Source organism: Typopeltis vanoorti, chromosome 26 (assembly GCF_054136105.1).
Source record: "Typopeltis vanoorti isolate ZY-2024b chromosome 26, IOZ_Tvanoo_1.0, whole genome shotgun sequence".
NCBI classification, from domain to species: Eukaryota; Metazoa; Arthropoda; class Arachnida; order Uropygi; family Thelyphonidae; genus Typopeltis; species Typopeltis vanoorti.
In genome coordinates this window covers 5,856,737-5,873,585 of record NC_143574.1, presented here as the reverse complement: position 1 = coordinate 5,873,585, position 16,849 = coordinate 5,856,737, and the positions used below count along the sequence as shown (strand labels likewise).

Sequence of the window (16,849 nt, the reverse complement as noted above, 5' to 3'; positions counted from 1 at the left end):
AAAAGATTACTCAATTTATAAAATCTACTGCTTCTCTGTGCAAGTTGTAGTAGTGGAAGTGGTAGATTTCTATGCGCTCCAGAGTAACGCATCATTGAAAGCCACTTGCTCTGCTTACAGTAATCAGTTTCAGAGACTCGGTTTCACAGTTAACAGTGTTATTGTTGCAGTTTGTGTCCTCTGGCCAGTTACTTCAGCCTTTGTGTACTATGAGTAAGAAACGTGAATAAGTGAACAAATGAGTAAGATCTGTGAAAAAACAGGTTATTTCAGGAGAAATGGGAAAATGAATTTCTGTTTATAAACAATAACGGCAACAAACCACAGTGCCTTGTGTGTTTGCAAGTATTGTCTGTGCATAAGGAATATAACCTCAAACATCACTACATACAGCACCATGCTGCTAAATACCAAGAATACATTGGAAAAGTATGTAATAAAATTGTACGCAATTTGAAGAGAAAGGTTAGTGCTCAGAAATCTATTTTTACTAAACCAACATCAATACAAAAAAAGCTCACTCTTCGCATTGTTTGTTGCAAGTGCAGAGATAGCAAAAGCAAAAAAATCATTATCTGATAGTGAATTTGTAAAACAGTGTTCTGTGAAAATGGCACGTGCATTTGGGGAAGATAAAATTGCCAGTGAGTTTGAAAACGTCCCACTATAAAAAAAAACTGTAACAAAAAGAGTCGAGGAAATAGGTTCTCATATATTAAATAAATTAAAAAGTGTTATTACAGATCAACTTACTTCTCATTGGCTTTGGATGAATCAACTGACAACAGATAGAGCTCAACTTCTAATTTTCATTCAAATTGTTTCTTTCAGGTGCAAACTTTGTTTGCTCACACTTGGAAAAAGGATTAAACTAAACTTATTATGTTTCCAAAGACTTTGTTATTAATGAAGAGCTACTAGAATTAGCATCATTGCATAACACAGCCAAAGATCAAGACACTTATGATAGAGTTTTGAAGGCTGTAAATGGTACTAGTGACATTAACAATCTCGCATCTGTTGTCACAGCTGTTGTGACATGCCAAATCAATGCATGGTACTCAAATAGGCTTAGTTCGCTTACTAAGAAAGGCTGGAATCAATTGCCCTGTATTGCACTGCATCATACATCAGGAGGCTCTGTGTGGTAAAATTCTGGAGATAGAGGATATGAAAACTGTAATGAAGTGTGTGAATCTAATTAAGGGCAGAAATCGGACCTTGACACACTGCAAGTTTCTTTCTTTTCTAACAGAAATGGAGGCAGAATATGACGATTTAGTGTTGTACACAGAAGTACGTTGGCTAAGCAGAGGGAACTGTTTGAAATGGTTTTTTGCTTTGAGAAAGGAAATAAAACAGTTTTAGAGGAACACGAGAAGACAAACAAAGAACTAATCACCAAACTATGTGATCCTCATTTTAACAGCTTATTCTTATTCGCCTTTCTAACAGACATCACACACCACATGAATGAACTCAACGTGTAGTTACAGGGACATTACCAAACAATCTCAGATTTAGTTGGACAACTAGATGGGTTCATAAGTTGACTGAAGGTTTTTAAATTCACCCTAGTCAGAGGAAACTTGGTACATTTTCCTTCCTGCAGGGAGTTGATGAAATGCGACATTTTCAGAGCAGCATGACACTATTCAATTGGAGTTGTGTGACCTTCAAAGTGACCCCATTTTCTAGTCAAGGGTGGAGATAAGCATTGACTTTTGGAAACTGGTACCAATGGAAAAATATCCTGCATTGAGTGATTTCAGCTTGAGAATTGCATCTATGTTTGGAAGCATATACATATGTGAATGCACTTTCTCAACTATGAGGGCAGTTAAATAGTCACAAAGAAGACGACTGACTGATGACCACCTTCAAACTTCTACCTCCGTATGAGGTGGGGGGGTTTAACTCACCTTTCATTGAAAGAGACCAGATAAAGGTTCCTCATGTCACAGATGGGAATCAAACCCAGGTCTTTCTGACCAAAGGGCTTTGTCTATATTGACTGAGCTATAGAGGCTCTGTTAGATAATAAATTAGTGGATTGAATTGGAGAGTTGCTGTCTGATAGGTATCATTGAGTTGTTTATGGAGAAGCAATAATCCCACAAGAGGAAAGTCACTAATTGTATACTTCAAGAATCTTTTTTGGGGCTATTGCTGTTTAACATATATGTTAATGATATTGAGAAAGATTTGAATCGGGATGTGCAGTTGTTTCTATACGATGCAAAGTAGGAAAGAACTTGAACAGACTTGGTGAGTGGGGATGCCAATTTCATGTTGCAAAGGTTTTCAAATTCAGAAAAATGCTAAAATTGTGAGAACATCACAATGTCACAAATTATGACAATGATGTGGAAGACACTGATATGTAGAAGTAAGAAGGCTATAATTTCCTTGTATAAGGCTCATATATATGTGGATTATTGTGCACAGATTTGGTCATGACTTCATAAGGATAAAGCTATTGAAAAAGACACTTCTTCTCCAACCCATCCATCCTTTATGATGGGCAGAGTCCCATGATTAGGAATCATGAGAATTTAATGCAATTGGCATGCTGCTCCTCTGCTACAACCTCTAAGGGCAAGTATTTATACCTGCAGATCTGTGTGTTCACGGGACCAGCTAATCTGTTTTGAGGGATGAAAACCCAAGTTTTTCTGAGGGGATAGGACCTGTACACCTGTATGAGACTGGCTAATTTGCCCTATGAATGAAAAGACCTGATACATGTTCCTCACATCATAGAAAGGATTCAAACCCAGATGTTTTCAAACAAATGGCTCATCTATATCAACTGAGATAGGTAGGTTCCTGAAAAGCACCCAGAAAGAGAGAGTAAGTGATTTTTACCAAATTAATGTGGAAGAGATTTTTCATAGAATGGAGCAAGACAGAAAAGAGAACAAGGGATCACTCCTGGAAGATGTATAAAGAGGACGTGAACAAGGGAGTGAGGAGTAGGTTTTTGTATTTAGAGTGGTGGGTGATTGGAATGCAGCACATGTGAGTATGGTGAGTGCTGAGATGCTGAATGAATTTTAGGCATCGTTTGATGAGTTTTGCGTTTATGACAGTGAGTGCCTTGAGTGCCAAGTCTTATAACTCCATGGAAGTCTGATGATGATGATGGTAATAATAACACTGCAAACTAATTATCACATATAATAGTTTTCAGATAAAACTAGACAGTAAAACAATATGTGGATTTCAACTACAATAAATATAAATTGAAATTTTCATCCTTTTTCATTATTTTTTGAATTATATATATATATATATATATATATATATATATATATACTGCTTTATTATCAATTTCATCAGTCTAAACATTGGACTATCCCAAAGTATTGTTGTCTTACCTACAATGAACAATCATAGGCCCTGCTTCTGGAGGATTCATAGCACGTACCCTGCGCAGAAACATAAGGAAAGGAGTTGGATGATCAGGTACACCATGATCAGGCCAGGCAGTGAACTGGAACTGTCTCACTTCTCTTTTCTCTTTATCAGTAGTATGTCCCAGCTAATCAATAAGCATAGATCACAGAAATTTAAACAAGGCTAATATGACTAAAACCATAATTTAAATTAATAAAATACATATGTATGTGTGTGTTTGTGTAGGTTTTCAATCTAGTCTAGTCAGAGAATATATATATAGATAGTAATTTTTTTACATTAATTAATATAATTTAATAATATTAAAATACATTATCATCTATTAGGATTACATAAAACAGGCTGACATTATAGCAAGCTCACAACAAAATAGTTAAGTATGAGTGAATAAAGTGAGGCCCCTAGGTATTTATTGATACTTATACATAAATACCTATCACATTTCATATCTATTAAAATTCCACACATGTGGGGTGCAGATGAGGACTGAGACAGAAGTTTAATGATTTTTTTTTCACATGACAGCTCTTTGTGGAATTATCCATCATTAGATTGAAGTGTATCTAATGATAGATTATTCCACACACACACACACACACACACACACACACACACACACACACACACACACACACACACACACAACTTAATAGCCTTGGGAGGTTGTTCTCTGAGCAATTAAGAGTGTCAGAGCAGGGAAATTAGTTGCCACAGTAGACGATCTCTTGTGGGGAAAAGTCGCTTCATAGATGGGAGAATGTATGGTATACTGTAGGGTCAAGCGGAGTCTGGAGGGAATAATAATAGGTATAGGAATGGTGATTATAGTATGGTTTCAAAGGAATTAGAAAGAATTGCATTTCAAGGATATTACAAGGAAGACACAGGACTTTGTTGCAATAATTAACTTCTTTTTTTTAAAAAAAAAAAGACTGATTGAATGAAAATGATTCAAATAGATAAAAATGAGCTAAACTTATCAGCAAGTCTTATTTCTAGTCTTTACACAGACATACAAGTATGTATTATGATTTATGAATGAACTTTCATACGATCAAATAATTCTCTTATTTGAAAAAAAGACTCAATCTTGTAAGGTAAGTGTAAAGCAAGTCATTCCATTTAGGATACACTGCCTGTCAAGATTTTTTTGTTATTCTTAAAAGGAAAATATTAAATATTTGAATGATAAACTTATTCACAGCATCACTTTGCTTTTCTGCACTTTACTTTAAACTTGTCAAGCGACATAAGTATAAAATATATATTATAATAATTATTATTATTATTGCACCCTCCATGGAGCCAGCAGACTTGTTGTGGAAGGTTCATTCAACTGACAACATATTTATCATACAGAATTATATTTTAATATATAATATTAAAATCTTTAACAACACATTCTGGTAATGCATTCAATTCACTGACAATTCTCCATTTAAAATCTACTCCTCACACTCCTCTCCCTGCACTCTTACATAACTTCCAGGGATGCCTTCTAGTTTTCCCCTCTCACCTTCTACTCTTTTTATAATCCTATCTAGATCCATCTGATAAAATCTCTCACTAACTTAAATGTCTCTATCATATCCACCAAACTCTGCAGTCCACATTTCTTCAACATCTCTGTCTCCATAGCCAGCATTCAAAAGCCCTGATATTGTCACTCGTCTCTGGATCCTTTATATTTGTCTTCCTATCTCTTAATGTTATTTTTAGCATACTTCTTTCCATGTGATGTTGTGTTGTTCTCAGCTTTTTGTTTAGGGCTTCTGTTAAAGTCCATGTTTCTCCTCCATGTTAGGACAGGAAGTATGCACTGGTCGAAAGCTTTCCTTTTTAGACTCATAGGGATGTCACTTCTGAATATGTCTCTCATTTTCCCATAAGCCATCCATCCAAGGTGAATTCTTCATTCAATCTCTTTTCTTTGGCACTCCTCAAAGAAATTGCAATTGGCCCAAATACAAAAAAACAATTGGCCCAAATATACATATGAAGTAACTTGTTCTATTCATGGTTTTAAACTTTGATAGTTCTATGGTTTATGTATTTATTCATCATTATTTTTGTTTTTTTTTCTCTATTTATTTTTAACCCAATTTCTCTGGAGGCTTCGTTTAGCTGATTTAGCCTTTCTTCCAGATCTTCAAGATTATCTGCTATCAGGCCAATATCATCTGGAAATTTCAGATGATGCAGCCTTTCTCCATTTATGTTTATTCCTTTTGTTTCACAATCAAGGCTTCTAAAGACTTCCTCTAGTGCAGCTGTAAATAATTTGGGAGATATGGTGTCGCCTTGTCGAATGCCTTTTTGTATTGGGAACTTTTCACTGTTTTCATATAATTTAATTACAGAAATTGCATTATTGTAAATATGTTTTAGTGTTTCAATATATGGTTTCTCAGTTCCCTGGGTTTCAAGTGCTTTTACTGTTGCAGATGTTTTAACTGAATCAAATGCTTTTTCATAGTCTATATAGGCCAGACATAAGGGTTTATTGTATTCAATTGATTTTTTCAATGCGCTGTCTTAATGTGCAAATATGGGCAAAGTATTGTAATTCTTTCTAAATCCAGCTTGTTCACAGGATTGCATTCCCTCTAGTTTAGATTTTATTCTATTATTTATAATTTTTGTGAAAACTTTATATATGGTGGGAGTAGGCTTATAGGTCTGTAGTTTTTAATTTCTTCGTTATTGCCCTTTTTAAAAATTAATATTAGAAGTGAATTATTCCAATTTTTCAGAATTTTTCTCTGTTTTAGGCATTTATTGAAGAGTTTACTCAACTGTTTGATGACAGGTCTTCCTCCCAGTTTTAAGAAGCCTACTAATAATTCCATCTTCTCCTGGGGCCTTTCCATTTTTCATTTCCCACAGTGCCATTTCCACTTCACCTTGTAATATCTCAGGGGCATCATGTTCTTTCTCACTTGAGTAATCCATAGATGATTCTTGGATGTCCCGGTCTTTGTCTTCCTATATAGAGTTCAGTATAAAATTCCTGAATTCTTTTGATTATTGTATCTCTATTTTTTATCAGTTCATCATTTTTTCCTCTTACAGCAGCTATTTCCTTTGTTCCAACTTTTAATGTTTGTCTTAGGACCTTCATATTACTGTTGTTTTCTATTGTTTCTTTAATTTTCCTAGTATTATATGATCTAATTTCATGTTTCATCCTTTTACGTATAGTTTTACAAATTTCCGCATATTCTATTTTATTGGAGTCATTCAGATCTCTTTTCATATCTATTCTTTTCTTCATCAGATCTAAGGTTTCCTGTCTTAGTATTTTCCTCTCCTTGGTGCCTTTTTACACCTCCTATTTCTAGTGCACAATTCAAGATAGATTTTGTTAATATTTCATTAGCATCATCGATGGTAGTAACTGTGTTTAATTTTTTTAGTTCATTTTTGAGTGATTCTCTATAACAGCTTTTATTGTGGTAGAGGTTTTGTAGATTCACTAAATTGGACTTTTTTTCTTATGAGTTTATTCCATTCCCATTTTTTGTTGATCCATACTTTTGCCCTTACTAGTCAGTGGTCACTTCCTGTGTTAAATCTATTAAGCACTTCGGTATTATTTATTATATATCTTCTGTTAGAGAGGATGAAGTCTATTTCATTGTAAGTTTGTCCATTTGGGCTTCTCCAAGTCCATTTTCGGTTGATTTTCTTCTTGAAAAAGCTGTTCATAATAAAGAGGTCATTTTCTTCTGCAAATTCAACAAGTCTTTCTCCTCTTTCATTCCTCTGTCCAAATTTACCAATGGAGTTCAGATGGTCATTTCTGCTTCCAATTTTGGCATTAAAATCACCCATTATAATTATGTAGAATTCTTTAGAATTACTGAATGTGGATTCTAATGTTTCATAGAATCTTCTATTTCTTCATCTGTATTAATAACCTGTATAAAATGATATGATACAAATGTAAATGATCAAATTATGCAAATTTGAGAAGAAAAGGTGAATGAAGCTAAATACAATGTTCTGCACTTTGGGGTTCAGAGATGACGATGTTGAAAGAGCAGGCTAGAAGGTGTTTGTTCTTCTCATCATATCATGCCTGCACTATTATGTGCAGGTCAGGATGCACTTTTCATGGTGATGTGTAAATCTTAGAAAGAAATAATAGAAAAAATAGGTTAAAAGAAATAACAGTCTCGGGTCTGGTTTAGTCCCGAAGGTGTGGAAAGAGGGGAAAATAGTTCCACTGCATAAAGGAGGATCCAAGACTATGGTTGCAAATTATCAACCGATCAGCATATCAGGAGTTGTTGTCAAGGTCTTGGAGAAAGTAGTCAAGGAAAAATACAGGAATGGATTGATGAAAATGAGATACTGTACGGGGGACAGCATGGCTTTGTGAAGGGTAAATCATGCCTCAATAACTTTCTCAAGTTTCATAACACAGTGACGGCTGAACTGGATAAGGGTAATGGGTTTACAGTGATACTGCTGGACCTGGCTAAGGCATCTGACAGGATACCACATGGAATTCTAATCCGTAAACTACAATATATGGGAATGGATATAGGGTTGGTGAGATGGATAGGTGTAAGGTTGATGGAGAGATATCAGAGAGTAGTTTATTCAGGAGTAGAGTCCAAAAGACGGCCTTTGACTAGTGGTGTGCCGCAAGGTTCTGTTCTTGGGCTACTGCTGTTTAATTTGTTAATTAACAATATAGGGAAGGATCTAAGAGGAACAGTTCATTTGTTCGCTGATGATACAAAGTTGGGTAGAGCAATAGTGAATGCAGAAGATGTCAAAATCTTGCAGGAAGACTTGGATAGATTGCAGTTCTGGGCTAAGGGGAATGGATGTCAATTTAATGTGACAAAATGTAAGGTTATGCATTTTGGGGTGAAAAGATTAGCAGCAGTATATCACATTGGTGGAATTGTACTCCAGGAGATTGATGAGGTCAGGGACTTGGGAGTGTTGGTGGATAGGGAGATGGTTTAGGGGGCACGTTGCAAAAGTAGCTAAATCAGCTCATCAACTCACTTGGTTGTTGAAAAATACCTTAACGAGCAGAGACAAGCAAGTTATTGTACCTCTGTACCGAGCCTTGATAAGACCTCATCTCGACTACTGTGCCCAGATTTGGTCACCTAGGTTCCTACTTGATGGGGAGGAGGTTGAAAGGATCCAGAGGCGAGTGACTAAGATGATAGCAGGTCTATAGAATGAACCATATGAGAACAGGTTGAAGATTTGTGGGTTGCAGAAATTAGTTGATAGGCAGAAAAGGGGAGACATTCAAATTGCTAAAGGGTTTCTACAGGATTAATTCAGAGGATATTTTTGAGATCAGGACTGGTGGTGGGAGAACTAGGGGACACCTATGGAAGCTGGGCAAGAGTGTGGTTAGCAGGGGTGTTAGAACTGGGTTCTTTACTTTTAGAGTGGTAAATGAGTGGAATAAGCTGCCAGAGTCTGTTGTGGGTGCTATGATGGTGAGTGAGTTCAAGGCAAGGTATGATAGATACTGTGAGAATGTCGTATAGTTGTGTGGACATGATGTTTAGGGTCTCCCTTGATGATAATAAATTTAGTTTAATCCTTTATCCAAGTGTGAGCAAACAAAGTTTGCGCCTGAAAGTATCAGGAAGATACTTTCAGGTGCAAACTTTGTTTGCTCACACTTAGATAAAGGATTAAACTAAATTTATTATACTCTAACCAAGTGAAAAATAAACTTCCAACATCTTTCTGTAAATCCAGAGTAATTTATTAAAGAGGTGGCACACCGTTTGGCAACTCCTATAGGTAGAGATGACCTGCTAATGCTTCTGCCTGGTATCTCCACTTGGGCCTGGCTCCCACTGAAGAGACCTCAATAAAGGTCAAAACTAGTCTGGGTAGTGGCCCTTCCCTTAATGCATAACATTAGACATATCCGCAAGGAGATGTGTTTTGCATTATGGGAGATACTGAGATAAGAGTGTTGGTAGCTTGCTCCACCTTTGCAACGAGTGCCCTGGTGTTGTACCACCTTACCTCAGTCCTGAAGATACTTTCAGGCGCAAACTTTGTTTGCTCACACTTTAATAAAGGATTAAACTAAATTTATTATACTCTAACCAAGTGAAAAATAAACTTTCACCATCTCCCTCGATGAGCCTAAGGACTCCCTGGAGTCGCCCGTAATAATAGTAATAGTAATAATTAACAAAGATAATTTTAGGGCTGTGGAAATGTAAGCTATGCAAGATTGATTTTGGAAGTGTAAATTGCAAGGCCTGGTACATAAATGGATGAAATTATTGAGACATACAAGTTAACGAAAGGCACTTATAAATATTAGTTTTTGAATAGAGAGACAAGCAGCAGGGTTGTGAATGCATCTTTCAGAGAGCATTGTATAAGGGAGAGGAATTGGTGGCGCAGATAGCATCGGCCTGGCCAAAAATTATTGCGATCACTGAGACGTGGTTGCAGAAGGGGATATAACAACAGGAATAGAAGTCGCTGGGTATAGCATTTTTCGTCAGGATAGGAGGGAAAAGCGTGGTGGTGGGATACTGCTTATGATAAGTGATGACCTATGTCCTCTAAGAGTGGAGAATTTGGAAGGAAGTGAGACAAATGATTTTGAGAACGTATGATGTGAGGTAGAGGTAGGCAAGACAGGATATTTAGTGGGGTGTTGCTACAGAACCAGGAGCACAGAGGATGGGGACTAGGAGATGTTTAGACAGCTAAGTTTGGCAAGTGCAAGAAGAATGATTGTTATGGGAGATTTTAACTTCAGTAGTATAAATTGGAGAGAGGAAGATGCATGTAGCAATAGGGAAATGGAATTTCTAGAATTCTTGAGGGACAAATGTCTTAGGCAACATGTAACAGAGGGAACAAAAGGTTCAAAAGTTTTGGATTTGGTTATAGCATCAGAAGAGTTGATAATAACTGAGTTGACGTCTCTCCCACCAGTTGGAGAGAGTGACCATATGGTGTTGACTTGGAAAATGAATAGACATGCAGGAGTATCAAAGAGACGGGAACTTATGTGGAATTATAAGGCAGGTGATTATAATAGTCTTAGACATCAACTTCGGGAAGTTTCATGGAGGGAGGAATTGGAAGGCCGGGAAATCACTAGTGCGTGGGAAATTGTGAAAGAATATTTGTTATCAGCAATGGTAAGTTGTATACCACGAGTGAAGAAGAGGACGCAATTTGGAGTAATGTGGAAAACAATATTAAACAGGAATTGCATGCGAAAAAGAGGCTATGGAAGAGATATAAGGAGACAGGTGAAGAGATGCATGAGGAATATAAGACACAGGCCAGAAGAGTGACTAGTGTGGTAAGGAAAGTGAAACTGGAATATGAGAGGAGATTGGCCCTAAGATCCAAAGAAAATCCTAGGGAATTTTTTAGCTATGTGGCCAGTAGGAGGAGAAATGACTGTGGAAGAATGATATTGTGGGATCAAAATGGGAATAGAGTGACTGATGCAGAGGACATAGTGGAATTGTTCAATGAACACTTTATTGGAGTATTTCATCCTAGAGGAGTCAGTTTTAATGCTAGAGGGATAGAACTGGTTCGAGGTCTAGAGGTACAGGAGGAGAGTGTGTTTCAGATACTGAGTACTCTGGATGTCAGTAAAGCTGTGGGACTGGATGGTATTTCACCACGAGTTTTGAGAGAATGTGCTAGGGAATTGACAGTGCCATTAACGTGGCTTTTCAATGAAAGTCTGGCTTTGGCAAAGGTGCCCAGGGAATGGAAGGAAGGTAAGATAGTGCCATTGCATAAGGGTGGTAACAGACTGGAAGTGTCTAATTATAGGCCAGTCTGTGTGTCATCAGTAGTTGTTAAGATATTGGAGAAAGTAGTGAGGGACCGTATACAGCATTGGGCAGATGAGGGTAATGTTATCTGTGAGAATCAACATGGATTTGTGAAAGGACGCCCTTATTTTAGCAATATGCTAGCCTTTTATAATAAAGTTACAAGAACATTAGATGAGGAAAAGGCATATACTGCAATTTTCTTAGACTTGGCGAAGGCATTTGACAGGGTGCCACATGATAAGCTGATATTTAAGTGCAGCACATGGGTCTGGATGTCAGATTGGTCAACTGGATTCAGGAATGCTGTCTGATAGGTATCAGAGAGTTGTGTATGGTGGAGCAGTTTCCAGGAGGCAGAGGATTACAAGTGGGGTCCCACAGGGCTCAGTACTAGGACCTATATTGTTTAACCTTTATATCAATGATATAGCCAGTGGATTGCAGGGGGATATTCAGTTGTTTGCGGATGATGCGAAGCTGGGAAGGATTATTAGTAATAGTGCAGATGTGGTAGTCCTGCAAGAGGATTTAAATAAGCTAGATAGATGGGCAAATGAATGAGGATGTCAGTTTAATGTAGCAAAATGTAAGGTCTTGAGGTTTGGGAAACATCAATGGGATGCTGCATACTCTATGGGAGGAGTTATACTGGAGGAAGTTGGGAAGACAAGAGATCTGGGGTTGATGATTGATAGAAACCTGAAGTTTAGGGGACATATTGCAAAGGTCGTGAAGGTAACACAGAGGATTGCTGCTATTATGAGAAGGACACTGACCTGCAGAGATAAGAGGGTTATCATTCCGTTGTATAAGTCTCTGATCAGACCACACTTGGACTATTGTTCTCAGATTTGGTCCCCAGGATTTGAAGGGGATAAATTAACTGTGGAAAGGATACAAAGACGGATGACAAAGATGGTTTCAGGACTGTACAAGGATAGTTATGAGGATCAGCTGAGAGAATGTGGACTGCAGAGTTTGGTGGATAGAAGGAGGAGAGGTGATATGATTGAGACTTTTAAACTGTTGAGAGGTGGTTACAGGGTTGACACTGGGGAGTTCTTTCGCTTGGTTGAACAGCAGGAAGGAGTGATGACAAGAGGCCATCCCTGGAAGTTACGAAAGGAAACTGTGAGCAAGAGGGTGAGGAGTGGTTTCTTTGCATGGAGGGTGGTTGAGCCATGGAATGCATTGCCTGATAGAGTGGTGAGGGCGAGAACGGTCAATGAGTTTAAGGAGTGGTATGAAAGATTTTGTGTTTCTTAGGGGGAACCTCCCCTTGATGAGTCTTGACAGACTTTATGTTCTTAGGAAGGACCTCCCACGATGAGTCTTTTGACTCCTTGGAGGCCTGAATAATAATAATAATAATAATTGTGAATGAAGCTATGACAGGTATTATAGCACTTAACCAAATGACTCATTGCAGGAGGTGGAGTCATTTGGCTAAGTGCTATAACAGTATGCTGTAATAATAACAACGTTTTAGAACAGAGAATATATGGTCAAAATTTTTTTCTGACCAACTTGTTTAATTATATCCATGGTCATAACCTATAATGGAAAGTTTAGTTTTTGTTCAGAAAGGAAGAATTCAAAAACACATTTTTTACATAATTCTTATGGCACCTACTTCACACACTTCAACACAATTTTGTTTGTGTTTATAAGATTAGAACAAAGAATTTTCAGCCATCTGTACATGTCATACCAACTAAGCTGTGTTAAAATATAGGCAATATATATGTTATGTATGAAGTTGCAAACATAATATGTTATTATTATTATTTAGCATTTGGCTAAGAAGAATACATGCATATGCCACCCCACACACACAAAAAAAAAAGACGTACAAGACAATAAAATGCATAAAAGATGTATAAAAGAATACAATAGTGCAAAGTGACACTGTAGTCATATATACATATAAAAATATACAAATAATCATAAAATTAAAATTGAATGTCTAAGTTCGACAGCCAATCAACAGCATCTGTAAAAACTGTTATAAAGTTAAAGTCAGTTACAGGTCCCGTGTCACAAGATGAGTTTGGTTCACTTGGGGAATAAGACCAAACTCATCTTGTGACACGTTATGCTCTACCATGGTTGGTGTGAACCCTATTTAGGGAGGTCCATATTTTTAGAGGTAGGTCAAACCCTGAAGGAGGACTGTTTGGGGCTCTGGATTAGTGGGGTTTGGACAGTCCATTCTATCTGTCATGCTACTGTTGCATCATACACTTTAGTGACAAGTCGTTGAGCCATTATAATAGGCGGATGTCTTGATTTAAGCCTCTTTAATGTAAAGCTATCAATATCAGAGTGTATAGGGAGCAGTGGATTCCAGCAAATCAGGTTGTCTTGGTCGTAGTTGTGGCAGTTGTATGTGGCTCAGAACTGGTAGGCAATATAATAGAGTAGTTATGATACATTATATTGGATTTATTGTACCATGGTTTAGATAAAACATATGTACATAATCGTCGACAAGTTTCACCAGCTGGGGTCTGTCTGGCTTTATCAAGACAGGTAAGCTTATACAAACATTAAATGCTAACAAAAGAATGCAGTAACAACTTAAAAAACAGTTAAACAAATTGAAGAGCACGCGTGACATCAAAAGCATAGAGACTTAGTCATTGTTATTAAACCGCATTTTATAATTTTTTGAGTAATTGAGTTCTGCTAAACATACTGAATAACAATGACTAAGTCTCCATGCTTTATGCGTTTGATGTCATGCATGCTCTTCAATTTGTTTAACTGTTTTTTTAACTACATGGCACTCATTGCTTTCTACACAGGAGTTTACACAGGAGTTTACAGCATACCATGTTCGTGTGGACTGACTTACATAGGCCAAACTCCACGAAGCCTAGAAATCCGAAAGAAGGAATATGTCGGTGATGTAAATAATAACAGAACAGACACCTCAGGATTAGCACATCATTTCTCAATTTCAAACCATTCCATAGATTGGGACAACAGCTCGATGCCATACATTGAAGAGGATTACAGATGTAGAACCTTTAAAGAAGCTGCAGTAGTACTATGGACAGAAGACAACCTCAATAGAAACCAAGGGATAATATTAAAAGATATTTGGAAAAACTTAATTAATTCATTATGTTTAGCAGAACTCAGTTATGCAAAAAATTACAAAACGTGGTTTAATAACGATGACTAAGTCTCCATACTTTATGCTTTTGATGTCACGTGTGCTCTTCAATTTGTTTAAATTTTTTTAAAGTCTATAATAAATTTAGTTTAATCCTTTATCCAAGTGTGAGCAAACAAAGTTTGCACCTCAAAGTATCTTCAGGACTGGGGTAAGGTGGTACAACACTGGGCAACTCTTTGCAAAGGTGGAGCAAGCTAACATCACTCCTAACTCAGTATCTCCCATAATGCAAAACACATCTCCTTGCGGATATGTCTAATGTTATGCATTAAGGGAAGGGCCACTACCCAGACTAGTTTTGACCTTTATTGAGGTCTCTTCAGTGGGAGCCAGGCCCAAGTGGAGATACCAGGCAGAAGCATTAGCAGGTCATCTCTACCTATAGGAGTTGCCAAACGGTGTGCCACCTCTTTAATAAATTACTCTGGATTTAGAGAAAGATGTTGAAAGTTTATTTTTCACTTGGTTAGACTATAATAAATTTAGTTTAATCCTTTATCTTTATCCCTTAATGCATAACATTAGACATATCCACAAGGAGATGTGTTTTGCATTATGGGAGATACTGAGTTAAGAGTGAGGTTAGCTTGCTCCACCTTTGCAACGAGTTGCCCGATATTGTACCACCAGTCCTGAAGATACTTTCAGGTGCAAACTTTGTTTGCTCACACTTGGATAAAGGATTAAACTAAATTTATTATAGTCTAACCAAGTGAAAAATAAACTTTCAACATTTTCTTTAAGTCGTTACTGCATTCTTTTGTTAGCATTTAATGTTAGTATAACCTTACCCGTCTTGATAAAGCCAAACAGACCCCAGCTGGCAAAACTTGTCAAGGATTATGTACACATGTTTTATTTAAACCATGGTCCAATAAATCCAATATAATGTATCATATTTAGTGAAAAGGACCAAATATTAACCATCAAAATAATAGAGTAGTCTTTATTGTTCCAAAAATGATACGCATTGTCTGATTCAGGATGGTATCAATTAATTTAATGTGTGCACTGTTCAGCCAGACAGCTGAGCAGTATTCAGCAGTTAAGTAAACGAGGCCCAGAGCAAATGTCCTTAATATGGAAGCACAAGCTCTCCAGGTTATTCCAGCAAGTTTATGCAGTATGTTATTTCTAGTCCTCAGTTTGACAGCAATATTGGAGAGATGTCTATTAAAGGAGAGAGTTCTGTCTAGGGCTGTGCCCAGATACTTTGAATTAAAATTGTGCAGTAGTATTTTCTCATTTAGTGGCATTCTTAAGATGTCACATGCTATGCTATTGTTCAAATGGAAACAGCATGTTTCAGTCTTGGTAGTGCTTGGAATAAGACACTTCTCAAAGAAGTGGTTTAGCTCCTCTAGGTCACTAGTTAGTATGTGCTCTATAGTACAGAATAAGAGGATAAAAGATTGTTGTAGCAATATTTTTTTTTTTGTTGCTTGGTTACAAAATACATTATATTTGATAATGTAGCATAGTCATGATGTGATTTCATGTGCAAGGTTTCTTTGTTCAAGCAAGAATATAATTTATTGTCAAGTATAATTTACTTTTCAAACTTTATTATGCTATTAATTTCTTCTTTTAGTTTTGTAGTATGTACTCGAAAGACAGACTATGCATTTTTATCAATAATTATTTATTGATTTTTGAAGTACTGCTTCATATTGTGTGGACTCAGTTTTCAAACTGAGTCCACACCATATGAAAGGTCACAAGACAACACAACAGTGTCATGCATGGGCATGTATAGTGGTTTAATGCTAGCTACATAAAGTACATGACAGTATAAAGTTTAAATTTTTTTTTTTTACAATGGCACAATGGTTACTGAATCTGGTTAAATTTTCTTCTGTTCAGTGGAATAATGTCAGAGAAGTGGAATGATTTTAATAACAAAAATAATAAAATAAAATAAAAATTGAACTTGCAGTTATCTTTGGTCAACTTTTTAAATAAAAATTCTCCAACATTTGTTATACATTAGATTTATTAGATTTAATTTTTTGTATTTTTTTTTTTTTGACAGAAGTTGTCAAAAATAAATAGATGGTGGATAGCAGTACTGTGCGTAGAGGGAAAATTAAGTAGTGTAGTGGAATTGTATGTTGCAGGGTATTCTCTTGTGATGAGTATTTGGACTCCTTAGGAGTGTCACATAATAATATTAAGTTACAAATTTCTTACCCGTTGAATCTGGAAGGTACGGATACAATAAGTAGCAACCTCTTGAACATCAATAAGAGTTATCTGCATCACACCATATGTTTCAGCTCCTCGAGATGGCCAGTACTGATCACACTATATAAGAATTTAAAAGTTATACTGTGCATTAATTAAAATAATCAAAAATATCAACTAACTGAATATGAAATAATGAATTCTTCATTGCTAATAAATTCCCATTGAAAACTCAGTA

The 16,849-nt window shown here is 36.6% G+C and overlaps 1 protein-coding gene across 4 annotated transcripts in view; it reads right to left on the bottom strand.

The window, feature by feature from the left end:
- LOC150092284 (tyrosine-protein phosphatase Lar-like) overlaps window positions 1-16,849 on the bottom strand; it is a 1,042,795-nt gene that overhangs the window by 119,679 nt on the left and 906,267 nt on the right. For all 4 annotated transcript variants that reach the window (XM_090415047.1, XM_090415048.1, XM_090415049.1 and 1 more), the window contains exons 27-28: window positions 16,618-16,731; window positions 3,381-3,544 (exon numbers count right to left, since the gene is read on the bottom strand). In XM_090415047.1, the coding sequence (XP_090271173.1) occupies window positions 3,381-3,544; window positions 16,618-16,731 (278 nt within the window). The remainder of the gene's footprint in view (window positions 1-3,380; window positions 3,545-16,617; window positions 16,732-16,849) is intronic.